Source organism: Megascapheus bottae, chromosome 2, assembly GCF_031878675.1.
Source record: "Megascapheus bottae isolate mThoBot1 chromosome 2, mThoBot2.hap1, whole genome shotgun sequence".
NCBI classification, from domain to species: domain Eukaryota; kingdom Metazoa; phylum Chordata; class Mammalia; order Rodentia; family Geomyidae; genus Megascapheus; species Megascapheus bottae.
The window spans coordinates 40,818,502-40,845,911 of record NC_143510.1 but is presented as its reverse complement, the minus strand read 5'-3'; the positions used below and the strand labels follow the sequence as shown (position 1 = coordinate 40,845,911).

Genomic DNA, 27,410 nt, shown 5'->3' with positions numbered 1-27,410 from the left:
TAGTAGCTCAAGCCTGTAATTCTACTTACTCAGGAGATTGGGACCTGAAGGACCAAGGTTTGGACCAGCCCAAGGTCGAAAAACAAGTCCATGAAACTCTATCTCCAAAATAATTATCAAGAAGAAGGGTTACAGATGTGACATCATAGAAAACACGATTGAATTAACTGATGCTCTAATTCAGACACACAGACATCAGGATGACATATGACAAAACTGAAAACACGTACCATAAAGTTCCTCTGGTAGTGAATATTCTCCTTGTTAAAATCGATCACGTAACCATTGAAGGACCACACGAAGGTGAGGTCGAGGCTGGGGTCAAAGGACGCTGCACATTGCATGGTGGCATTCTCTCCTACTGTGATATCGGCGTTGATGGGAGCCAGGATGATCCGAGTGGGATCTAGACATTTTAAAATAAAAGAGTTGTCTTGTGAGTTGCTGTACTCAACGCATCAAAGCCAATGTACTATGATTTGGTTCTGCAGAGGGATTGGCTAGTTGGCATCTAAATTCTTCAAGGAATCTCAATCACAAAACATTTAACCAGAAGCCTTTTGAAATGGGTCCCGTCTCAGTCTTGGGTGGCTTGTCTTTCAAGCCTCAGAAGTTAGGGCCCAGTGGATTTCACTGTGGAATGATTTCTTACCTGTGATTACCAGGGTGCCGGTGCTGTTAGCTTTCCCTCTGTTATTCTCTGCAAAGCATGTGTAGATACCGCCGTCGTTCCTTGTAATGTTGTTGATTTCCAAGCTCCCATCTTCCCAAATCAGGACTCTGTTGAAATGGAAATATCTATCAGTTGCAAAATTAATCTAACAAAACACTTTAATACTGCTTGCCTTATATTACAAACACTTTAGTGAGACTGGGGTTTAAAACTGAGGTCTGGTGCTGGGAGCTTGTCCTAGTGGTAGAGTGCTTGCCTAGCATGCACAAGGCCCTTGGTTTGATTCCTTGGTACCACATACACAGAAAAAGCCAGAAGTGTTGCTGAGTTTCAAGTGGAGAGCTCTAGCCTTGAGAATGCCCAAGGACAGCACTCAGGCACAGAGATTCAACCCCAAGATTGGCACAAAACAAAACAAAAACAAAAAATCTAGGGCTGGCATGACTCACACAGGCATCCACTTTAGCCATACCTCAGTGCTAATTGTGTGTGCGTGCATGTGTGTGTGTGTGTGTGTGTGTGTGTGTGTGTGTGTGCGCGCGCACGCGCTATTGCTGGGCATTGTCCCCAGCCCAAGACTGGTGCTCTACCACCTGAGCCACACCACCATTTCCAGCTTTTTGCTGCTTAAGTGGAGATAACAAGTTTCATGGACTTTCTTACCTGACTAGCTTCAAACTGCCATCCTCAGATCTCAACCTCTTAAGTAGCTAAGATTGTAGGGTGTTTATTTTTTAAACAAAGAAAAATGGAATTTATTCAGTCTGATGAATACATGTCAATTTGATCATTTTGCTCAGTAGCATGTGTTAGTATCATTTCAAGAAGACCCTTCTTTTTATTTCATAAAGTATCCCATGACAGGAACAGGGACAGTTACAGTTATGCAGTCTTAATAGTCATATGCACACATTTATACTGAGCTACGTTCAACAAACAAGAAAACAAGGAAAGTTAAGTAACTCCTGCAAAATTATGGGCTTTATTGCAAGATTTCCCCACTGTGAGTAGAGCTGGATAATTTTTTTCAACAACAGTGAATAAAGGCTGAGAAATAGACAGAAAGGTATAATTTATAGATCCTAAGTGCAAAATACTACCACTTTTTCCCAACACGAATCTGCTGGTTCCACTATTTTTGTAGGAAATGAAATCAGTCTCAATTAGGTGTGCACTATAATTTAATTTCACTCTTAAAAATCTTCTTGGCACGTAGATGAATGGAAAGAGGAATGATGGGAGAATGCAGCCATAATATTCAATGTACATATATGAAAAAGGAAGTAGGTGACTTGAGGGCGGTGGGGCTGGGAAGATGAGGGAAAATGATGGAAGGGATGGCATGGATCAAGGTGCATTGTACTCATAAACTGACATGCAGCATGGAAACAAATTTGTACAACTAAAGATAATAATAATAATAATATTATAAAAATCTAGAGTCCTTTGCTAAGGTACCTTTTGTGCATGAGGTAGTATTGGGAATTGAACCTGGTTCAAAAACTGAATCCATAAGAATCTCCAATTAATCAGCAAAAGACCAGAAGTGGAGTTGAGGCTCAAGTGCCATCCTTGAGAAAAAAATCTTAGGGATTGCACCCAGACCTTGAATTCAAGCCCTAGAACTGGCACATGTAACCACATAAAGCTAATTTGAATACAATATGCTATGCTTGATTTTTAACTCAACACTAGAATTTTTTTCCTTGGCTTTTCCAAAAGTTAATCATCTTGATATACTCCTTCTTTGTGTAATATTAATGGGAGACCAAGATGATCAAGTTATATTATTTTTACATCAAGAAACCTTGTTCCTGTAATGGTTAGCTCAGTCTTGATTGAATTTTAATTAGGAATATGCTATGCAAGAAGCAGAGAAAGGTCAAGGCTGAGCACATGTGCACACCAAAGAAGGAGAAAAGTAGGAAAGGCGTTTTACACACCTGAGAAAAATTTATGGATTATATCTATCCAAAATTCCTAAGCAGCACCCTGAAGTGCACAAGTCAAATAACTCTAAAAACAAACAAAACAAAACGCAGATGCAGCCAGATGCTGGGGGCTCCTGCCTATAATCTTTGCTGCTCAGAAGACTGAGATCTAAGGACTACGGTTCAAAGCCATCATAGACAACAAAGCCTCTGATCTCCAATTAAACTCTGACCTCCAAAAAGCCAGAAGTGGAGCTATGGCTCAAGTGGTAGAGTGCCAACATTGAGTAAAATAAACTCAAGAAAATGGGAAACAGGACAGGAAGAAGAAGAAGAAGAAGAAGGAGGAGGAGGAGGAGGAGGAGGAGGAGGAGGAGGAGGAGGAAAGAGAGAGGGAAGGAGAGAGAAGAAAGAAGAAAATACAGATCATATATCCACAAAAAGTATGAAACACATTTCATACATTCCACAAAAGGCATGAAAATGGTCAGCACACAACACACAAAATGAAATTCCTTTAGTAATGAATAGTCTCTTGTTTACAATCAAATATTCATGAAAGGACTCAATAAAGTATCGGGTCCAAGATAGAATTAAGGACCAGGATACTGCATGGTGGCATGCAATAACAGTCACACATTCCTTATAACAAATAATTTATAGTCAAAGACACTAAGTAGTTAGGTGCTAATCATTGAGCAGGCTTTTAATTTTTTGTAGGGTATAGGGCTTGAGTTCAGGACCCAAGTGCTGTCCCTGAGCTTTTTCCTTCAAGGCTAGCATACTGTTACTTTGAGCCATAGTGCTACTTCTGGTTTTCTTGTGGTTATTTAGAGATGAGGCTCATAGACTTTCCTGCTAGTGTTGGCTCTGAACTGCCATCCTCAGATTTCAGCCTTCTGAGTATCTAGGATTACGGGAGTGGGAGTAGTATCTGGTGGATTTTTACTTTTTGAAAATTTGTGCCATTTCCAAAACTCCAAATAATCTTTGAAATTGTATACAAATGTATGGTCTGCTTTAAGGATGGTCTGACAAAAAAAAAAGCTCATGGCTGTAATCCTAGCTACTCAGAAGGCTGAGATCAATGGATCATGATTTGAAGTCAGCTAGGATAGGAAAATCTGAGACTCTTCTCTCCAACAAACATATCTCCAACAAAAAGTACAAAGTGTAGTCATGACTCAATTGATAGCCTTGAAAATAGCTCAAGGAACAACACCTAAGCCCTGAGTTCAAGCCTCAGGACCAGCACACAGTAAATTAATTAATTAATTAATTAATTAATTCCAACCAATAAAAAACCAGGACAGGTTGGAGATGACCATCAATATACTGGCAGGTGGTCTAATTATTGGGAGAAGGGTGGGAACTTCTATCGATTTTAGAATATGGGCAGATATGTTTACAACTGTGTTTTCCTACAAATTATACAGTAGATTACTTCTGTAAAATTATACTAACATAAATGGCTATTAATGTCCTTGTTAAGAAAAAAGGAAGAGGGGCTGGGAGTTTGGCCTAGTGGTAAGAGTGCTTGCCTAGCATGCACAAAGACCAGGGTTCGATTCCTCAGCACTCCACATACATAGAAAAAGCCAGAAGTGGTGCTGTGGCTCAAGTGGTAGAGTGCTAGCCTTGAGAAAGCCCAAGGACAATGCTCAGGCCCTGAGCTCAAGCCACAGGACTGGCAAAAAAACAAAAACAAAACAACAAAAAAAAAAAGAAAAAAGGAAGAGAAATCGTGTTTCATTCCCCCATTGTTTATTAGCTGTGTGGATTTAGGCAATTCAAAAATCTCTCTATGCTTCCATTTTCTGAATTTCTTATAAATTACACAACTCTGCTGTGAGTCCTGGTTCAAAGCCAGCTTGGGCAGGAAAGTCCATGAGACATTTACTTTTCATGAACAACTAAAAAGCTAGAAGTGAAGATGTGGCTCAAGTGGTGGAGTGCCAGCCTTGAGAGAAAACGTAAGGGACAGTGCTCAGGCCTCAGAACACACACTCTCTCCCCCCCCTCTCTCTCTTTCTCTCTCTCTCTCTCACACACATACACACATACACACACACACACACACACACACACACACACACACACACACACACTACATTATTCTGAAAACTTAAACTTAATCCTGACTTGACTAGATACTGCTGTGGATGAGCAAGTACTTATGTTCATTTATCATGACAGTAAATTCTATGCAGAAAAGTTGGAGAAAACTAATAGTATATAGTAAACATGTCTTCTACAGAACAAATCTCCTAGTGATGTCAACTAGACGACCCATTTCAGAACTGACCTGCTGCTGTTGACAAGCCACTCTGTTCCTTTGCTCCAGGAAAATTTTGGTTTGGGTGCAGCTTTGGGCTTACACTCGATGATGACTCTTCCTCCTTTAGCAGCCAGAAGCTTCTTCTTCATTGGATTGAATTCAAAAGTTGGAGCCAAAGCTAAAACAGAAGACAAATAATTTTCTTTTTATTAATGAACCCATTATTCCTTTTCTTTTAAATGACAATATTGAGGCTTGAACTCAGGGCTTAGGCACCATCCTTGTGTTTGCCTGGAGTTTTTAATTTAATTTAATTTAATTTTATTGTAAAGGTGATGTTACAGTTACATAAGTCAAGTAAAGAGTATATTTCTTTTTAGATAGTGTCACACTTCCCTTGCAAATTGTATGGTTCATTTTCAATATAATTACCAGTGAGTACCACTGCCGCATTTGTCCCTCCATTTCTGTCTCCTTTCTTACTTCCCCCACCCAAGGCAGATAAATGAATTAACAAAACATAAAGAAAAGAAAACGAAGAAAAAAAGCCCTCTTGTTCCATTTCCTGGTGGCTGGGGTTTTTGAACAGTAATTGTAAGATATTAAGCGTAGGGATGAGGAAAGCCTTGAAGTAGGGAAGCCTTACATGAGCCTGAATTATATGTATATTTTACTACAGTCTTCACTTCCACAGAAGTTTGTAGTCAGGTTTCACTGACAGAAATTAGAGAAGAAAAAGTTGGCTATTAGGAGGCTGAGATCTGAGAATTAGGGTTTGAAACCAGCTTGGGCAGGAAAGAACATGAGACTCTTCTCTCCAATAACTACCGTCAAAGACTTAAGTGGATCAAGTGGAACTTGAGCCCAAGTTCCAAAACCTACACACACACACACACACACACACACACACACACACACACACACACACACAGAAGTGGTCAAGGACAGAAAGCATAGATCAAAGGCAGAGTACTTGCCTAATATGGACAAAATCTGGGGTTTGATCCCCAGCACCACAAAAACCAATCAATCAGTCCATCAATCGATCATAAGTAGCACATATAAATGTTGCTTTACCATTTTAAGATGCTAAAAGAACACAATGATCCATGTTAACTCAAAGTAATTACAGAGTTCAGCATCTTAAAAATAAAACAATGTAGGGCTGGGAGTTTAGTCTGTTGGTAGAGTGTTTGCCTAGCATGCACGAACACCCATGTTTGATCCCTCAGTATCACCTACATAGAAAAAAGCCAGAAGTGGTGCTGTGGCTGAAGTGGTAGAGCTCTAGCCTTGAGAAAGCCCAAGGACAGTGCCCAGGCCCTGAGTTCAAAACCCAGGACTGGCAAAAAAATCTTAATAAAAATAAATAAAACAATGTAATCCTAGCCAATCAGGAGATTGAGATCTTAGGCTTGCAGCTCAAAGCCAGCCCAAGCATTAGACTCTTATCTCTAATGAGCCAGCAAAAATAAATAAATAAATAAAAATCTGGGAGTGGTAAAGTATGTCTTGAGTGAAAAAGGCTATGGAATGACACCCAGGCTCTGAGTTCAAATCTAACTCTGGCACACAAAAAAATAAATTACATTAAAATATATTTAAATAATAAAGCAATTTAATAAACTATTACTTTTATTCTAAGTACATGTACTTAGAAACTTCAAAGAACAAACAAAAGTTTTAAAGAGTTACCGTACTATAGCTAGAAGTGGAGATAAGGCTCAAGTGGTAAAGCACCAGCCTTAAGTGAAAAAGCTAAGGGACAGTATGTGGTTCAAAGTCAGCCCAGGGAAGAAAGTCCATGAAACTCTTAACTCCAGATAACTATCAAAAAAAATCTGGAAATAGAGCTGTGCCTCAAGTGGTAGAGTGCCAGCCTTGAGCAAAAAAAGCTTAGGGATCCGCTCCCAGTCCTGGAGTTGAAGCCCCAGAAGGAGTAAAGTGCAATCCAATGTGTTCTCTGCGTGCTCTGTCATCTTTTGCTCTTGTGGTTTGCTGGGTGCACATTGAAGAGAAGTCAGAAATGGTACAGACCCAGAATCTTCAGCTCGGCGTTGGCATAGATGGCTCCGTACGTGTTTTCTGCAATGCACTGATACATGCCAGCGTTGTCAAAGGTCACATCATACAGTCGCAGCTCCCCTTTGTGGTACTGGAAAGGATGAAAGTTGAAACACAGTCTTGATAAACTTGAATAAAAAAATATCTTGTAGGTTTGGGGCTAGGTTGTTCATCTTCCCTATTGTTCACCTAAAATGCTCAGTGGGATTTTCATGGCACGGGGAAAGAAAAGCCCACTTACCACGCCTAGCAGTTCTTGTTCTATTCATCTTACAGAGTGGAGGCTCCATCTTTGTCCCTCCAGGGCCAGCTGGGAGATTATAGGGAGAAGATAGAGAAGCTACTCATCCCCAGAGCTAAAGGGAGGATTTATGGTGCCATACTTGACCTCTGTTTCTGAGAGGTTCAGGGAAACAGAGGCAAGAAAAAGGAGCACAGTAGCAGGCAGTGGAGATGGATGAGTAGGATGAAGGGGAACAGAGTGGAAAAAAGGAAAAAAATAAAGAGAGGGAGAGAAAATGAAGATAAAGATTACAGGAAGTTATTGAAACTGAAAGAAGATATTTAATATTTTGCTTTTTGCTTTTTTTCTATTGGTTAAAAAGGACTCCATATATTTTGGGCATTCCTGCTCTATATATCTTGGAATCATGCTCAAATGTTTCCTGGGGATAGCAAAGCATTGCCTGTACGTACCGCGTATCCATTTTTCAGCCATCGGATGGTAGGGATGGGCTTTCCTGTAGCCATGCATGGCCAGTAGAGATCACTGCCAATGTCAACTTCTGTGTCATTGATGTGCTCTACCCACTCTGGAAATGCTACAAAGCAAAGAACACGATGAACAGCAAGCACAAATCTTAACAGGTAACATAATTTGCAATTTTGAGTAGTTTATTGGGCATAAAGAGTTGCACAGGGTTGGGAGTATGGTCTGGTGGTAGAATGCTTGCCTAGCATGCACAAAGCCCTTGGTTTGATTTCTCAGTACCACAAACACAGAAAAAGCCAGAAGTGGTGATGTGGCTCAAGTAGTAGAGCTCTAGCCCAAAGACAGGGCCCAGGCCCTGAGTTCCAGCCCCAGGACTGGCAAGAAAAAAAAGATTCACACAAACGTTCCCACCTGGGCTGACACTGAACCATGATCCTCAGATCTCAGCCTCCTGATTAGCTATGATTACAGGCATGAGCCACTGGAACCTGGCACAGCCACCAGAATTTTAAATATGATACATTCAGTCAACGTTATTTGGAAGCATAACATGAACTATTGTATGTGTCATGAAATAAATGTTACCACCAATGAAATGGTGGAAATTGTTACAAAATGAGGAAACTATAATTTAATTAGTATTTATATTTCTCATTTAAATTATGTTTGTTTGAAAGCTAATCCATATTTGATTTTTTCTCTTCAATGTAAATTCAAATCTGTTAAAATGTGAACTTGAGGTTTTCAAGAATTATACCTCCGTTTTTTTGTCTTCTATTTTAGAAGAGAAATAGGGAACTCTATAGAGCTGAAAATAAATAATAAATAATCTTGCCAGGTGCTTATTCCTATAATCCAAGCTGCTCAAAAGTCTGAGATCTGAGGATCATGGTTTCAAGACAGCCTGGGGAAGGAAAGTCCTATGAACCATCAAAAAGCTGAAAGTGGAGTTGTGCCTTGAGTGATAAAGCACTAGCTTCAAGTGAAAAGGCTTAGGGACAACTCCCAGTCCCCAAGTTTAAGCCCTATTACTGGCCGGCGCGCGCGCGCGCGCGCACACACACACACACACACATACACACACACACACACACACACACACACACACACACACACACACACACACACAGATCTTGTTGAACCCTTGTTTTTTAAAATTCCACATTATAGAGCATCACAGAAGTGATCTGAAATAAAAAGTTACATGTGTCACTTAAAAAATCTTTCTTCCCATATATAAATTTGTCTTAATGTGTGAGAATCAACGACTTGGGACAAGATACTTTTGTTCAAGAAAAATGATTCCTTAACACTAGTGATTCTTAAAGTATGATTGTAGATCTGGTGACATTTACCTCAACTGAGAACTTGTTAGAAAGACATATTCCAAAGCCCATCTTAGACCTTCTGAATCAGAATCCTGAGGAAGGATCTAGAAGCCTGCGTTTTAACAAGTCCTATAAGTAATCTTGGTGATTATTAAAGTATACATACTATTAATTCAAACTCAGCCACAATGCCTAAGTTCTGCCATAAATAAAAAGGTGCTGTCAAGAGGTATTACAAAGATGAATAATAGCCAAGTGCTCGTGGTTCATGCTTGTAATCTTAGCTATTCAGGAGGCTGAGGTCTCTTTGAAGTCACCTGGCTCAGGGAAGTCTATGAAAGTCTTGTCTCCAATGATCCACCAAAAAACTAGAAGAGGTGCTATGGCTCAAGTGATAACAGTGCCGGCCTTGAGCAAAACAAAAATCAAGGGAAGGCCCTGAATTCATGCATCAGTACCAGCATGCAGAGAGAGAGAGAGAAAGAGAGAGAAAGAGAAAGACAGACAGACAGAGACAGAGAGACAAAGAGAGAGACAAAGAGAGAAAGACAAAGACACAGAGAAACACAGAGACAGAGACAGAGATAGAGACAGAGAGAGACAGAGCATATGATAAAGGGAATATGTGAGCTACATTAATTGTATATTTTGGATTAAAATAAAAAACTCACATCCTTGTATGTGCTATAATTTATATTATTATTTAAAACTATTAGTTATTATAAAAATGACTAAAGAGACTGATGAACTTTCACAGAAAATGTAAACATTTACCTTGAACATAAATTTTTGCCTGATGTTTATCCTTTCCTCTAATGTTCTCAGCCTCACATTCGTAAATGCCTTCATCTTCCAGTTGGATATTGAAGATCTTGAGGACAGCCCCCGAGGTGCTAATCTCAGCAGTGCTAGGCATTGGTTCTAGAACCTTCCTCCATCGGATATCAGGAACAGGACTTTAAATAGAAGATACAAGACCTTGAGCTCCACAACAGTTAAAAGACAACTTTCTTTTTTTCATTTTTTATTTTTTTAAGATCATTTTTTATTGTGATTAATAGAAGGGTTACATTATAGTCATCAGATAGAAGGTGCATAACTTCACAAACATTGATACCCTTTCTCAGGACATGGTCCCCAGCTTTCTTATGTTTACAGCAAACCATATACATTATCTATTTCCTAAAAGGGGACTAAAATCAACACGTTGCCCACTGGCTCTCACTTGTCATCCTAGCTACTCAGAAGGCTGAGATCTGAGGATTCTGTTTCCAAGCCAGCTTGGGCCAAAGAGTTCTTTATCTCCAACTAACCACCAAAGCCAGAAGTGGAGGTATAGCTCAAATGGTAGAACACTAGCCTTGAGTGAAAAAGCCAAGTAAAAGCGCAAAGCCCTGAGTTCAAGTCCCAGTACTGGCAAACACATACACACACACACACACACACACACACACACACACACACACACACACACACACACAAACATGTCTTTACTTGCAAGCAAAAAATAAAAGTATGGGGCTGGGAGCTAGCCTAGTGGTAGAGTGCTCGCCTAGCATCCACAAAGCCCTGGGTTCAATTCCTTCATACCATATACACAGAAAAAAGCAGAGAGCTAGCCTTTGGCAAACAAAACAAAACAAAACAAAACAAAAAACTCCCAAGGACAGTGCCCAGGCCCTGAGCTCAAGTCCCAGAACTGGCAAAAAAAATGTAAAAGTATACTTTCTTTCTTTTTTTTCTCACACTGATGGTAAATTTTAATTATAAAACAAGAATATGAACAATACATTTTAAAATAATATTGATTATTTGGCAACTTACTACATCACTGAAAGACAAATTAGACCTTAAGAGAAGTTTGATTTTATGAAAAACATAAGTATATACTTACTTTCCAAGTGCAAAACACTCAAGAGTCACGTTTTGACCCATCAGTGCATATATGTCCTTGAACTGTACTACGATATCAGCAGGATATGGTTTTGTTGTTCCTATTATTAAAATAATACAAACATTTGTAAACTATTAAGCACAATATGATTTTTAACACTGTGATTATTGTATGATTAGAATGGCTTTAATATGAAAGGTTTTCCTCTATACAGATACTGGTTAAGTCACAACATAGTGACTTTTTTTTGTCAGTCATGGGGCTTGAACTCTGGGCGTGGGTGCTGTCCTTGAGCATTTCAGCTCAAGGCTACCACCCTACTCCTTGAACCACAGGCCCAGTTCTGGTTTTCTAGTAGTTAAGTGGAGATAAGAGTCTCATGTTCTTTAGTGCCTGTGCTGGCTTTGAACCAGGATCCTCAGATCTCAGCCTCCTGAGTAGCTGGGATTACAGACATGAAGCACCATGGCTGGCTTGGGATTTTTGTTTGTTTGTTTGTTTTTAGTGCTGGTCCTAGGGCTTGAACCCAGTCTAGGTGCTGTCCCTGAGCTTCTTTTGCTCTACAACTTAAGCCATAGCTCCACCTCTGGCTTTTTGGTAGTTTAGTGGAAATCAAAGTTTCATAGACTTTCCTGTCTGGGCTGGCTTTGTGTTGCAATTCTCAGCTCTTAGCCTCTTAAGTTGCTAGGGTTATAGGTCTGAGCCATCAATGCCCTGCTGTAGTGACTGGCACATAGTGAACACAATTAGTATCAGTATGAACTTGATCAAGCAGCTTCAATAACAGCAACTGTGCAATCTGACTCCGTTCATTACACAAATTCAAGGAGTCATGAAGGAGCATTAAATAGGTGAAACAATTGTGGTCAGTGCTCTACAGGACTCTGGAAGATAGAAAAGAAGAAAACGAAGGAAAAACAGAAGAGAAGATAAAGTGTAAAAGAAAGAGGGGATGCTGGGCCCTGATGGCTCATGCCTGTAATGCTATCTGCTCAGGAGGCTAAGATCTGTGGTTCAAAGCCAGCTTGGACACAAAAGCCCATAAGAGACTTAACTTGAATTAACCAGCAAAAGTAAGAAGTAGAAGAGGTGTGGCTCAAGTGGTAAGTGCCAGCTTTGAGCTGACAAGATAAATAAGCTATAGCGCAAGACCCCAGTTGAAGCCCCAGTACTGGCAACAAAAGAAAAAGTAAGGAAAAAAAGGAAGAAAGGAAGGAAGAAAGAAAAGAAATAAAGGGAATAAAAGAAAGAAGGAAGGTGGAGCAGGAGTTTTGACCTAATGATAGAGTGCTTGCCTAGCATGGGCAAAGATCCAGGTTCAATTCCTCGGAACCACATACATCAAAAAGCCGGAAGTGGTGCTATGGCTCAAGTGTCAGAGCCCTAGACTTGAGAAAGCCCAAGGACAGTATTCAGGCCCTGAGTTCAAGCCAGGATGGAGAAAAAAAGATGAAAATCTCATGTTAAGATGGCAATTGAACTAGGCCAGTCAAGTTGAGAAAAATAGTTTATTATGATTAAAGTTCCTGGCTGGTTCTAGGAAATTAAAGTCTGGATCTCATAGGATATTAAATTATACACAGTGTAAGATCAGCTTGAATCTACAATGTAGAGAACCTCCCTTGTAAACCTCCTAAGCTATAGGCACCTCACAAAACCCAACAAGTAAAATACTTACGTTCAGGGATTGGAATGAGTGGGATAAATTTGCTGAACACACTCTTGGTAATGGAAGGACTGGATACAAAGCAGGAATAATTGCCTCTGTCAGAAGCCTCAACGTTTGCAATGTAGAGGTTGCCATTTGTCTGAGACACAAATCTTCGCTTATCCATTGTGATAAAGACAGGAAATTCATTTAAAAGCCAGCGGTAGCTAAGATCATCTAGAAGAAAAGATTTTCTATTACATATTGAACTCTTCTTCAAAAGCAGATTGTTACATAGTCTAATAGAGATTAGAGTAGAACAAATTTTGGAAGAAAGCCCAGACAAACACTATATATTTTCTAATTGATACCATGTTTTTCATGAATATAAACACAGTATTGAGAAATTACATCCATTTATTTATTTCCATTAGTTTAAGAACTTGGAGCATTCTTACTTCTGGTTCATTGACTGGCTAATTGAAACTCAGAGAGGTTAAATAACTTGCCTAGAATTTTCATGAGCATTCAGTAGAACTGAGATTTGGAATCAAAGTGTCTTATTTACAAAGACTGTAGCCTACTTTGAGCATACATTATAAATAAACTCAGGATGACAAACTTTGCTATGGCTTTATCTTTCTTCCTAGCTGTACTCTCACTTTACATTATATGTTTGGTAACACTCAAAGAAGTTATGGTGGCAATGTTTATATAGCTATATCTTGGCCTGTAAATCAATCTGTCTGATTAATTTAGTATCTAATTCACTAATTTACTCAAGAACCTTCAGTGTGACAATAAACAAGATAGACATGCAGCATAGTTAATATAACTTTACTGGCGGGCACTATTGGCCCACATCTGTAATCCTAGCTACTCGGGAAGTTGAAATCTGAGGATCATAGTTTGAAGTCAGACTGAGCAGGAACATCTTTAAGAGTCTTATCTCCAATTAACCATCACCACGGGGAAAAAAAGCTGAAAGAGGAGCTGTGGTTTAACTGGTAAAGTGCCAGCTTTGAGCAAAAAAAAACTAAGGGACAACACCAAGGCCCTGAGCTCAAGGTCAGTATCAGAACACATACACAGAAATAATCTAGCTTTACTTAGCAAGCTCTAGCTTAGTGAGGAAGTCATTCCCCTAACTTCAGCACATTAGAAGCTGCCTACATCATTACACAGTAGAAACCTACTACTATTCTCAAACAGAAGGGAGCTGCTAGATTAACTGCTATCAAGAGTAATGGGGAAACAGTTGATATTCTAATCTTCCTTTCCAGATTTCCATCTCCAAAATAAGCAGTACTAATAAGATTTGTACCAAGTGGTTACAAGGTAGCCACTCTACCAATAGGGCTGGGGTCATTTTGGCCCTCAAAAGCTAAGTTCTGACTCAGGTTTCTAAAATACAATGGGTTTTCTCTATGTGTTTCTTTAACCTAGGCATATAAGAAAAATCAGTTGTCTATGAGAAACCCATTCTCTCTCTCTCTCTCTCTCTCTCTCTCTCTCTCTCTCTCTCTCTCTCTCTCTCTCTCTCTCTCTCTCTCTCTCCTCTTAGCACTACAGACTAAATCACTGTAAGCTTAATTTTTCAGGATGAGTAAGTACCACCACATGATTAAGATATGTTACTTTTATTGATAGAACACTTCTCATATTACAAAGAAAATCTGTTCTGAGCAACTTCATTACATTTAACTAGTTTCATTGTATTACTTTGAACTACATCACTTATCTAACCTTGTTAAATAATTCAACTGTCTCCTAGAAATACACTTAAAGTACTTTGGTATGCCCAGGAGGAATCATTTGTAAACATTTTAGGGTATTTTCATGCTTTTTAAAAAATTACCTTGACAGTAGAATTCATACATACTGATAAATTCACCATTGCCTCTTTTCAGTATTTTGATAGGGTAATCTTCATTAAAACATTTTTATAAAGTAATCAGCACAAAATTACACTGCTCTCCCACCTGTGTTCATTTTTCTTAATATATGTATTTATTATTAAATGTTTTGTACCTTGCCCATGGTACATACCTTTTAAATTAAAGGTTTTTCTCTCCTCTCTGATCTTTGTTTCTCTGTGTATCTTTATGCATTTTCTGTCTATATCTTTGCTTCTTTCTCTCCCTGTTTCCAGGGAGATATGCTTATATATTCTGAAGACATGCTTTTATTTGTAAGACATAGTAAATAATTTTTATATCTATATTAAGAGAAAATTAGCTGGAAATAATGCATTATATTCTCACTTTCCAGGGCATAGGAATTATTTATTTATATAAATAAATAACATTTAAAAATGTTTATCTTTCCATGAAACATAATTCTTGCATGCAATAAATTCTAAAAAATACATTTATCTTTAATTTCTGATCCTTTCATTCCTTGAAATATGTTGAGCACTTACTGTGATTGCATAAAGCAATCAGTTGAATATCAGATAAAATTATAAAACCCAATAAACATTTGTACTAAAATGTCCACTTAATTGTTCACAAATATGTAGCAACATTCAGATAAAAGTGGCTCTATTGGAAAACACAGATCCAAAAGAAAATGTAATAAGTTATAGAAGCTGAGGTTTTTTTTCTTCTGCATCTTTTATTCTGTGAGGGAGGTTCTACAGATGTCAATTAGAAAATTTCATCTAAGTATGACTGTAAATAGTAATACTGGGTCTAAAATATATATATTTAGATTTATATGATTTACTTTTAAAATAGTCCAATTTATGTGATGATTAATAACCACTGAAATTGCATCTCCACAATTTCAAATATAGTATAAGATCACAAACTCTATAAATAAGATGGCAGGGAAATTATCATTCCCAAATTTCAAGTGAGGGAATATACATAGATATATCTGCATTTGTTTGACATAGACAAATTCTCAGTTCACTGCAAATAGTTACATATGTAACTTTTGTAGAGATTCAGAACCCAACTTTTGATAGAACTGTACCCTCGATCCAAAGAAAGTCAGAGCTAGAAAACACAAAACCTTAAACCAGGCATGCATGACTCATGCCTGTAATCCTAGCCACTCAGAAGGCTGAGATGTGAAGATCACAGTTCAAGACCAGACTGGGGAAGAAAAGTCTATGAGACTCTTATCTCCATTAACCATCCAGGAGCAGGAAAATGAAGCTGTAACTCAAGTGGTAGAGCATCAGTTTTGAGGGAAAAAGAGAAGAGAGCACAAGATCCTGAGTTCAAGTCATAGTACTGGCAGAGATACAGAGACAGAGATAGATAAAGAGAGAGAAAGGGAGAGAGAGAAGAAAAAAATAAGTTCATTAAGGAGGAAGGAAGAAAGGCATAGAGGTGGAATGTATTGGTTGAGGGTGGCAAGTATAATGTTCAAAATTACCATAGAGTTGCTGATAGAAGACCTAAGCAATCTGTTACTCATGGTGTTTATTAGACTCATTTAAAACAAACACAGTTTGTGGGGTGCAGGTGGCTCATACCTGTAATCCCAGCCCCTGAGGGATGAGTTCTAAGGCTCAAGTTCAAAGCCAGGCTGGGCAGGATAGTCCAAGGGACCCTTATCTCCCAATAAGTAAGAAAAATGCCAGAAGTGACAGAGCACTGGCCTTGAATGAAAAGGCTAAGGGACAGCACTCAGGTGCTAAGTTCAAGCCCCAGTACAACTGTCAACCAAACTTCCTTACAGAAGTCCAATAGAAACTTCACATTAACTTGTATATATTTACCCTGACTCTCCCTCACCCATTATCTACTTAATGAGAGACACTCTGAAGATGAATGGCTTATTTATGGTTTCAATTATTCCTCAAGAAAGGGCCTAGTTCTCACAATCTCTCACTTCAGTACTGTGGGAATATTTTAACTTTCATATATGAGAAGTCATAGTCCTCATGTTGTAGAGAAAGTCATCAATATTTGATATAGAAACAACCATAATTATTTACCTGCATAAAATTTTCATATCTATAGGAAATTTGGCATGCAACATATGTATAACTTTGCATGTAAGATATGTGTAACTTTGCATGCAGGAAATGAATGCAAATATAATACATGTGAAATATGTGTAACTTTGCATGCAGGAAATGAATGCAAATATAATACATGTGAAATGTCTTTGTGCATATATGTGATGGATGTATTCCACATAAAATTTTAGGTCAGTGATGTTTCATTCTCTATGGAGATATCTAAAGGCCAGTTTATTAAATAAAGAATGTAAAAAAAAGTTTTTTTTCCTTTTTGAAAAGTTATTTATGTTAGCCTGAGGCAAAACTCTAAAAATAAGGCAAGTGAAAATAAGAATAAGAAGTAGTCATTTTTAATTTGTTAGTGGTTTTATTTTCGCTAGATATTTCACAAGAAACACCTACTCAAAGGTGAATTTCATACCAAATGTTACTCAGTTTTTTTATTTTTCTATTTCTCTTTGCTTTCTACAAGCACAGGGGATGGAACCCAAGACCTTCTGTATGCAACACAAATGTTCTACCCCCATACTCCATTCTTAATCAGGTTTGTCTCCCCCTCCCCACTTCTTCCCTCCCTATGCTACTCCCCTTCTCTTTCTCCCACTGTATCTTTCTGATACTGTGTGGCTTGAGTTCAGGGCCTGTGCTCTCACTCCTCCACCCCACTCAAGGTTGTTGCACTACCACTTGAGCCACAGCTCCACTTCCAGCTTCTTGGTGGTCAATATGAGATAAGAGTCTCACAGACTTTCGTTCCTGGGCTAGTTTTGAACTATGATTTTTTCTGACCTCCTGTGTACCTAGGATTACAGACATGAGCTACCAACACAGGGTACCTCTTTTCTAAAGTGAATGCTTGCTCCTGTAGACAAGTGCTCCTAAAGAGAATAATGATTTAGGATGTCTTTTACCCTTCCTAATATTTAGCTATGGTTCACAGTCTATTTGTAGATATCAACTTGTTAAGAACATGATGAATTTAAATATACATCATTCTTTGGTGGTGTTGTTTGTCAGAAAAATCTATCACAATTTCTAGAAAAATGTATCATAATTTCTCCATTTAATCAGAATTTTAATGAGGACATAATTGAACATATATATGGTTTATACTGATTATAGATCCTTAGGAGTAGAGTCAAAAAATGAGTCAAGAAAGTCTCTAACCAGTCATCAGTGAAACATTTCAAAATTATGCAAATATTGAGCCTTCCTGAATGAATTATGAGTTAGGATAATTAGGATAATTTAGGTCATTAATAATGGAAACGTGCCCTTTTCATTTTCTAGATGCTTAAAGTCACAGAGAAATGAAAGTTTACCTGGGAAATGGTAAGGAGGATCGCAGAGCAGAACCATTCCCTTCCCTTCTTTAACTCGGACCTCAGGACGCTCCTCCGGAGGGAAGGGATCCAGATCTAGTTGCAAAAGAAAAAGAACAAGGCATAGAAAGAATGCTATGGAAAGAATACTCTTCATAAAAAAAGCACTGGCCATGGAGATTCAAGCCCTTCAGGAACAACCTCACTTCTGAGATAGAATGCCTTATGGTAGCTTTGGGAGGCTGTTAAACGCCAACTTGTTTTTAGGGTCTAGGAACTGGATTTGAGTTCTGTCAGGAGTTCCAAGTTTACAGTCATCAGAGCAGCCCACATAAGAATTAGAAGGCCACAAGGCACTGGTGGCTCATACCTATCATCTCAGGAGGCTGAGATTTTGAGGATCAAGGTTCAAAGTTAGCCTGGGCAGAAAAGCCCTTGAGACTCTTATCTGCAATTCATCCGCATGAAGCTGAAAGTGGAGGTGTGGCTCAAGTGGTAGAGTGTCAGCCTTGAGGGAAAAACAGAAAGAAAAAGAAAACAAAACAAAAAACTAAGAGACAGTGCTCAGTCTCTGAGTTGAAGTCTCATTAATGGCATACACAGAAAACACACTCTCGGGGCCAGGAGTTTGGCCTAGTGGTAGAGTGCTTGCCTAGCATGCACAAAGACTCGGGTTCGATTTCTCGGTACCACATACATAGCAAAAAGCCAGAAGTGGTGCTGTGGCTCAAGTGGTAGAGCCCTAGCCTTGAGAAAATCCAGGGACAGTGCTCAGCCCTGAGCCCAAGCCCAGGACTGGTTAAAAAAAAAAAAAAAGAAAGAAAAAGAAAAGAAAAGAAAACACACTCTCTCACACAAAAATACTTAGAGAAGTGTACCTATTTTGAGCGTCCTTTTTGAGGAAGAAATCAGATGCTGGGAAGGAATAAAGGAAAAAGCCTCTATTCCTATTTGCAATAGTGGAAGCAATCAGTTCAAACCCCCATACTAGCACAAAATAAATATAACTTTGACATGAGTATGATTTGCTACACCAAAAACAACCTATCCTCTGTGGAGACAAAGGGTCTTCTTTACAACAAGCCTTAAGGATGGTGAGGCAGGAAAGTCCATTTTCACCATAAATTAGGAGACGAATTTGATTTTATTGTATGCCAGTCCTGGGGATTGAACTCTGGGTCTGGCTGCTGTCTCTGAGCTCCTTCTGCTCAAGCCTAGCACTCTACCATGTGAGCCACAGCTCTACTTCCTTCTTCTCTGTGTGTGTGTGTAGGTCACAGAGCTGGAACTCTATGCCTGGGCCCTGTCCCTGAGCTCTTCAGCTTAAGGATAGTGCTCTACCACTTGAGCCACAGTTCATTGGAGATAAGAATCTCCTAGACTTTCATGCCTGGGCTGGCTTTGAATCTCGATCTTCAGATCTCAGCCTTTTGAGTAGCTATGATTACAGGTGTGAGCCACTAGTGCCCAGTCATTTTTTAATCAATTAATTTGTGTGTGTGTGTGTGTGTGTGTGTGTGTGTGTGTGTGTACTGAGGTTTGAACTCAGGGCCATGTGCCCTCCTGTGTTTTTATCACTCACTCCAATCTGGTGCTCTACCACTTGAGTCACAACTCTACTTCTACCTTTTTTTTGCTGAGTCTAAGATAAGAGTCTCATAGACTTCTCTGACGAAGCTGGCTTGGAACCACAATCTTCAGATCTTAGCCCCCTAAATAGCCAGGATTACAGTGTGTCACAGAGGGATGTGGAATAGAAGGAAAAATGCCCAAAAGAGTTGATTGTGAAAGATGGAAACCTTTCAGATTATTCATATTTTAATCCATAATTAAAAGACATCAAATTTTCACTTCATCTAAATGCACCTATCCTTTGAAAAAAAGTTACTTAACTTACACCCAAAACTCAGGGTTGCCTCTGTGCTCCGAACCATCCCGTAGTTATTTGAGGCCAAGCAGTAATAGATGCCCGCGTCTCTCTGCTTGTCAGGATTGTTGATAACAAGGTTCCCGCCCACCATGCTGTATCGGTCACTTGTTAGATCCACATCTCCGTTATTCATTCTCCACCTAGGAGAAAAATGGTACAAACAAACATTACAAGGCCTGCAAACTTTACTAGGCCAATACTGAGTAATTATGGGAGTTATCACATAATTTGGATACAGCCCCAGATGAAATAAAATGATAGCCAGGCTACTGGTGGCTCACACCTGTAATCCTTTCTGCTCAGGAGACTAAGGCCTGAGGATCTAGGTTTGAAGCCAGCCTGGGCAAGAAAGTCTGTGAGAGTAGGAAAAAAGCTGAGAGTAGAGAGTGGTTGAAGACCAGCCTTGAGTAATAAAGCTAAGGATCAGTGCCCCATTGGTGTGTTCAACCCCAGTACTAGCACAAAATAAAATAATAAAATACAAAAAGTACAATACAGTAAAGTTTAAAAATGGTTAACTACATAATAAAAGTTGATATTCCTTCACAACTTAATAATTCTCACAATAAAAGCTCATGATTAATAATTTCTCTAGGGTGTAGAAAGGTCAGTGGTAAACCATATGACATATTTACTCATTTTAAATGGAAGCATACTAAATAACAAATGTTTTGTTGAATTTTATTGTAAGAATTTACTCCCCCCCACCTCTGTTTTTTGATGCCAATACTGGGTCTCGAGCTTAGATCCTGAGCACTGTCTCTTAGCTCTTTTTTTCAAGGCTGGCACTCTACCATTTGAGACAGTTCCACTTCTGAATTTTTGGTGATTAATTGGAGATAAGAGTCTCATGAACTTTCCTGCTTGGACTGGCTTCAAATCATGACCCTCAGATCTCAACTTTTATTGAGCAGTTAGAGGTATAGTTATGAGTGATCAATGCCCAGTTTGTGAACTGACTTCTCAGTGAATACACAATGGTTATAATTCATTGATGGGATGGTCTCATACACACATAGATATGCTACCTAGAATATTAAAAGCGTATCTCAAACAAAAGTGAAATATAAATTCTTAATATCTGGTTCTAAATTGCAACGTTTTCAATAAAACAAGCTGAAATCAGGCTTAAGCTCAGTGAGTGGCATATTTTCCACTAGATGGCGCTCACACAGTTGGAAAAACACTGAGGGCTTTTTATTCAGAGTTACAAATAAACTAGTAAAATCTGATCATCCTTAGCCTGGAGCAAGTGCTCACTAGTGCTTTTTCACATTACTTGGGAATTAACTTTGGGTAAAGTGATTTTCTCCCCACCATATAATCTAACTGTGTTGGTAAGATGCAATATAGAAAAATTATGTTAATAATTGATAGAGATTAAAATATGAGTAAATAGATTAAAAACCAGATCTGATTTTTTCCAATAGTTGATAAGCAGAAGACTTGTCAAAAATAGTTTTACCAAAGTGTGGCTCACACTTGTAATGCTAGCTACTCAGGAGGAAAAGAAGGTCAGAAGACTGCAGCTTGAAGCCAGCCTAAACAGATAAATCTAATATTCTCTTATCTTCAATTACTCGAAGCAGATTAAGGAAGCAGAGCCATGGTTCCAGGTGTGGAGTACTGGCTTGGAGTATAAAGTTAAACAAGAGGTTGAGGCCCCAAGTTCATGCCCAAGTACCATCATACACAAACACACACACACACACACACACACACACACACACACACACACACACACAAGTGAGTGTGCTATCTTTGTGCAGAAAACACTTTTCAACTAAGATGAAAACTTGCATAATTAAAAATGTTATCCTGAGTTTCTGTACACTGGGTGGGTAGTGTCACTAGATGTTCAACTGGGTTATGAATATATCCTATATTTTTTTTTTTTTTGCCAGTCCTGGGCTTGAGCTCAGGGCCTGAGCACTGTCCTTGGACTTTCTCAAGGCTAGAACTCTACCACTTGAGCCTCAGCACCACTTCCGGCTTTTTGCTATGTATGTGGTACTGAGGAATTGAACCCGGGTCTTCGTGCATGCTAGGCAAGCACTTGAACCACTAGGCCAAACTCCCGGCCCCTATATCCTATATTTGATAGTGATCAGAACAAAAGGAGGGAAGGAAAAAGGAAGGCAGGAAGGAGGGAGAGAAAAGAAAAGAACAGAGGAAAGGGGAAGAAGGGAGAGGAGAAAAGGAAGGGAAGGGAATAAAGGAAGGGGAGGGGAAAAAGGAGGAAGGTGAAGGGGAAAGAGGAGAGGGGAAATGAGAAGAGACGAAGAGAGGGAGGGAGAAAGAAGGGGAGCAAGAGGGAGCAAGAGAGAGGGAGGGCACAAGAGACAGAAAGAGGCAGGAAGGAGAGAAGGAGGGAGGCAGAGAGGGAGGAAGAGAGAGAGAAAGAGAGAGAGAACAAAGGAGAGAGAAAGAGGAGGGAGAGATGGAGGAAGAGATGGAGAGAAGAGGGAAAGGAGTCTGGGGAGCTTGGTGCAGGTGTTGTCTGGAAAAGAGAGTTGAAGTTTTCTTCTTACTGTCTCTGCCAGGTTGGGAAGGGACAGCAAGGGGGCATAGCTTCATCTGAGCTGTGTTTCTAGAACATTCTCTGAGACTATCCTATGCTGTTCTCTGGTTGATTGATGGCTGATGTTCTCCGGATCCCTGGAACCCAGTGTCACAGAGTAAGCAGCTTCTGAGATTCTATCAGTCTATTTCTATGGAGAAACACCCAAAAGATTATATGCATCTCTGGAAGTTATTTAAAAAAATGAGTTGCATCCATAGATCTCTCTGCAGTTCACTTACTCAGAATTTGTTTCTGTGAAGTTGTCTTATGTTAGAGCTCTTTCCTCCACAACTTGCCCAAGTCTAAGGCTATGCATGGGTTGGTTTTGAACACCTTGAGGCTAGAAATTAGACTAGGCCATTGAATATTTTTAGAACCAATGTATTATCTATAATCTTGCACTTCTATGCATGAAATTGAAACAATAAAAATAATTTCAAAGGGGTGGTGATTTTGTACCTAAGTGCATGTTTTATTCTAAGACTTAAGAAAAAATTATAGCCAGAGGCAAGAGAAAATGAATACAATTAAAATTAAATGGAGGTAGGAGGAGATTCTCTGATAGTAATGCTGTTTTTATTACAATAGCATGCTATTTTTCTATCCAGGAAGAAAAAGTCTACTATTAAGATCAACCTTATTGAGTGACAACCTTCAATTAAGTCAGGTGACACTAAGCCACTAGAGCCCCTATTTCCTGTCAATCACTTAGTTTGTCTTCATGAAATCATTTCACAAATGAAATTTAAATCCATTAGCATTTGGCTCATTTTTGAATCTTATTCTGCATCAGAATAGACACTGTTAAAATACTTCTTTTTGAATCATCTGAAGCAGAAAAAACTCATTATGTTGTGGTGTGTGTGTATGTGTATGTGTGTGTGTGTGTGTGTGAGCTCTGGTACTGGGGCTTGAACTCAGAGACTGAGGAGTGGCCCCCTAGCCACTCAAGGTTGGCACTACCTTCTGAGCCACAGCTCCACTTTCAACTTTTTGTTGATTAATGGGCTTTGAACCATAATCCTCAGATCTCAACTTCCTGAGTAGGTAGGATTATTTGTGTGATCTACTACTGTCTGGCTCCAATACTACTTTTTATAGTTATTTTTCATAGATAGCATAAATATGGAACCCAGAAAAATATATATATTTCCAAAGATATATATTTCTATTGAGATATAATTCTATAGATTTATTTCAATCAATGGAGACATTTAAGAAACATAAATTAATTTGTGATTATTGAAAAAGGCAATACTTTCTGAAATTATCTCTACATGTTTTTGACACGTAGTTACTGTGAAGATATTACCCTTCATTTGTGTGTGTGATTCAGACTTTACCTACAATAACATTGTGTGTGTGTGTGTGTGTGTGTGTGTGTGTGTGTGTGTACATTTAGGTCATGAATTTTTTTATATAGCATTTGCATGCTTAAAAGCATTATCTTCATTAGATAATTTTAGAGTGGATGATATTCAGTGTCATTATCTATGTGTGAAATAGAAACTGAATTGTGGGACAAGAACGTGGCATAGTAGGAGAATGCAGGTCTAGCATGCATGAAGCCCTAAGTTCAATTCCTAGCTACCACATACACACAAAAAAACCAGAAGAGGTAGAGTTCTAGCCTTGAGAAAAACCCAAGGACAGTGCCCAGGACCTGAGTTTAAGCCCCAGAACCAATACAAAAAAAAAAAAGTGAATTATGTTCATTATGCTCAACTATTTAAGTAAAGCTACTATGAGGAACAGGTGGTAAAATGGTGGTACATTTCTATAACCGTAGCTACTCAGCGGGCTGAGATCTGTGGATCATGGTTCAAAGCCAGCCTATCAGGAACATCTGTGAGACTCACCACAAAAAAAGCTGGAAGTGGCGCTATGGCTCAAGTGGTAGAGTGTTAGCCTTGATAAAAAAACAAAACAACAACAACAAAAAAAACAGCTCAGGGACACTGTGTAGGCCCCGAGGTCAGGCCCCAACACCAGTACACAGAAAAAAGAAAAGCTACTACTTTTTTGAGTACCAGACAATGCCTGTTCATAGCACACAGGTCTGTATTTATGTGAATGTCTCTATACCATGGTTTCTTTTTTTATTTTTCTTTTTTGAACTCAGGGCCTAGACATTGTCCTTAGGCTTTCTCAAGGCTAGCATTCTACCACATGAGCATAGTACCACTTTCTAGATGTTTCTGTGTATGAGGTACTAAGGAATCGAACCCAGGGCTTCATGCATTCTAGGCAAGCACTCTACCACTAGGGCACACTCCCGGCCTTCTATACCATGGTTTCTTTACAGGACAGGCTCATAGGGGCTGAGCAGTATTTTTCCATTCCCAAAAGAAAAGCCAGGCACATTACTTGTAAACCGGAAACGGGCTGGCCCTGGCCCTGCAGTTGAGTGAGACTTTTCCTTCCAGTGATTCTTCGGGATAAATAGTATTGATTGGTTGCTCTTCAAAAATTGGGCCAAATCCTTTGTCTTCCTCAGAAACTGCAAAACAAAACAAAATTCTTTTATGAAATGCCATTTTGATTGGACAAAGAAGAATTTAGAGACAACAGATATTTTTAAAAAGTCAGAAACACAGAATCTCTCCATTTTAATCTGAAACAAAGACATTGACAAAAAGATTCAGCTCTTCATTCAAAACTTTTGGCTTTCTCTTCCCTCATGTCTTTCTTGGGTGGCCAAGGTTAACTTTGTATGCACAACTTCTCAATCAAAGAATGCCTTCGTGCCTCTGGGCCTTAGTGTATGTTCTCCTTATCTTCTTCTGTGGAAATTTGTATGGTCCTTTATGACTTAGCCATAGAGTAACTTCCTTTGTATAGTTTGTTTCATTTCTTCTGGTTCCAGTTGATCCTCTTGTATGTTCCTATAGCTCCCACTACAGGTTGTGATGCTTAATACAACCATTGTGATATTTTTAAAAACATTATTTTTAAGTAGTTGCACAAAGGGGTTTCAATTCAATGTATCAGTTTGTGGGTACAATGCATCTTGACCCATATCTCTTCCATTGTCTTTCCCGTCTCACTCAGCAACCCAAGTCTCCTGATTCCCTTTTCACAGATGTCCACTGAATAGCATGGCTGCATTTTTACATCCTTCCACTCTTTGTCTGCCCTCAAACTCCTTGACCTCATATCCCCACAAACAAACAAACAAACAAACATGGTCTAGCTTCCTGGAATTCATTTTGTTAAGCAGCAAGTGAGTTTTTCCAAGGAGTTATACCACTGGAATCCTCCCCTATGTATACCATACTTGAGTCAATTTGTTTGTGTGCACACACACACACATACACACACACACATGGCCTTAAAAATGTTTTTGCACATGTTTATAGTTTATTTCTAACTTCCACATATGTGTTCTTTGTCTCTATCTGGACCTGTTTGACTTCACTTAACATATTTTTTTCTAGATCCATCTATTTCCCTGTAAATGACATCATGCTGTTATTCCTGATGGATGGGTAAAAATCCCATTTTAAATGTATGTACGTACGTACGTATGTATGTATGTATGTATGTATGTATGTATGTATGTTTTATATGTACAGTTGTCTTGATCCATTTATTTACTGTAGGGCATCTGAACTATTTTAGGGCAACTTGGCTATGTGAATAATGCAGCACTGAACCTGGATGTGCAAGCATCTTTCCTGCAGAGGCAGGACTGACTGAAGATCACAGATAAATGTGATTATAGCCTGTTTTGATTATTGCTGAAACTTCCCATTCTACTACATTGACAGCTCTTGGGGACCTGAATCTCTATAATCTCTATATGACAGTTTCATAGCTAGCTATCTGGAATATACACATGTTTAAAGATTTTCTAATAAGAGCTGGGCACAGTGACTCAAGCCTGCAATCCTAGCTGCTTAGTAAGTAGAGATATGGGGATTATGTTTCAAGGCTAGTCTGAGCATAAAAGTTTGTGAGACTCCATCTCAGTGGCTGGGTGAGGTGGTATATACTTGTCATTTCAGTGGACATGGGATGGCCTGAGGGTAAAGGATCATAATTCAAGATCAACAACAAACCCCAAGATTCTAAAATAACCAATAATGCAGAAAGGGACTAAGTGAATGACTTGTGGTAGAACTCTTATCCTAACAATCATGATGTCCTGAGCTTGAACCCTGGTACTGTCACAAATTATTTTTCTAAGATTTAAAATAATATAGAAGAGAGAGAGAGAGAGAGAGAGAGAGAGAGAGAGAGAGAGAGAGAGAGAGAGAGAGAGAGAGAGAGAATATGAATGATTTTCTAGAAGCTCTGGGAAAATTAATCTTTCTCCTATATCTAGTCTTGTTTATGGTTTTCCTAAACTTATAAGCAGTGTTTGGAGCCAGAAGTATCTCAAATAACAAACAAATTACACAAGTCTGGCATGGGATGAACAGGTTTATAACTCTTTGCAGACACACTTGCCCATGATGAGAAGCAATGCTGACAACATGTCTCTCCTTCCAGAAAGCAGCAGAATCAAAAGCAGGGAATCACTTATATGTCCCCAAAATGGCAGCAGCAACAAAGCCAAGAGCTATATGCTCTGTGCCAGAGAGGAATCATGTGTGTGTGTGTGTGTGTGTGTGTGTGTGTGTGTGTGTGTGTGTGCATGAGCTCACAGGCATACATACACACAGGTGCACATCAGTGTTGGGGCTTGAACTCAGGACCTTATACTCTTGTAGCCGTTTCCCCCCTCAAGGCTGTTGGTCTACCACTTGAGCTCCACTTCTAGCTTGTTGCTGGATAATTGGAGATAAGGGTCCTGAGTATTTGTCTGTCCCAAATGGCTTTGATCCATGATCCTCAGATTTCAGCATCCTGATGATAGCTTTTGATCTTTTATTTAACATTAACTTTGGTGCTGAGAGTTCTGCTGCCCTAACAGTTTCATTATGTCTCTTCAAGACTGCCTTAGTGCCACTTATCAATATGTCACCTCTTATGAAATGGAGATGATCAAACCTATCTCATATTAGAATTATTGTGAGATAATGCACAAGAAGATAGTTGTGTTTGACTTTGTGTTGATTTTTTTTAAGCATTCTCGTGAATTTA

General features: G+C 39.0%; 1 protein-coding gene across 1 annotated transcript in view; it reads right to left on the bottom strand.

Moving 5' to 3' along the window:
- Cntn1 (contactin 1) overlaps window positions 1-25,478 on the bottom strand; it is a 120,259-nt gene extending 94,781 nt beyond the window's left edge. The window contains exons 1-12 of the mRNA XM_090353151.1: window positions 25,325-25,478; window positions 24,690-24,822; window positions 19,727-19,899; window positions 17,830-17,925; window positions 12,559-12,765; window positions 10,881-10,980; window positions 9,761-9,942; window positions 7,643-7,767; window positions 6,920-7,037; window positions 4,910-5,060; window positions 653-780; window positions 231-406 (exon numbers count right to left, since the gene is read on the bottom strand). Of these exons, the coding sequence (XP_090209277.1) occupies window positions 231-406; window positions 653-780; window positions 4,910-5,060; window positions 6,920-7,037; window positions 7,643-7,767; window positions 9,761-9,942; window positions 10,881-10,980; window positions 12,559-12,765; window positions 17,830-17,925; window positions 19,727-19,899; window positions 24,690-24,822; window positions 25,325-25,478 (1,743 nt within the window). The remainder of the gene's footprint in view (window positions 1-230; window positions 407-652; window positions 781-4,909; window positions 5,061-6,919; window positions 7,038-7,642; window positions 7,768-9,760; window positions 9,943-10,880; window positions 10,981-12,558; window positions 12,766-17,829; window positions 17,926-19,726; window positions 19,900-24,689; window positions 24,823-25,324) is intronic.
- Between the last annotated feature and the right edge of the window lie 1,932 nt (window positions 25,479-27,410).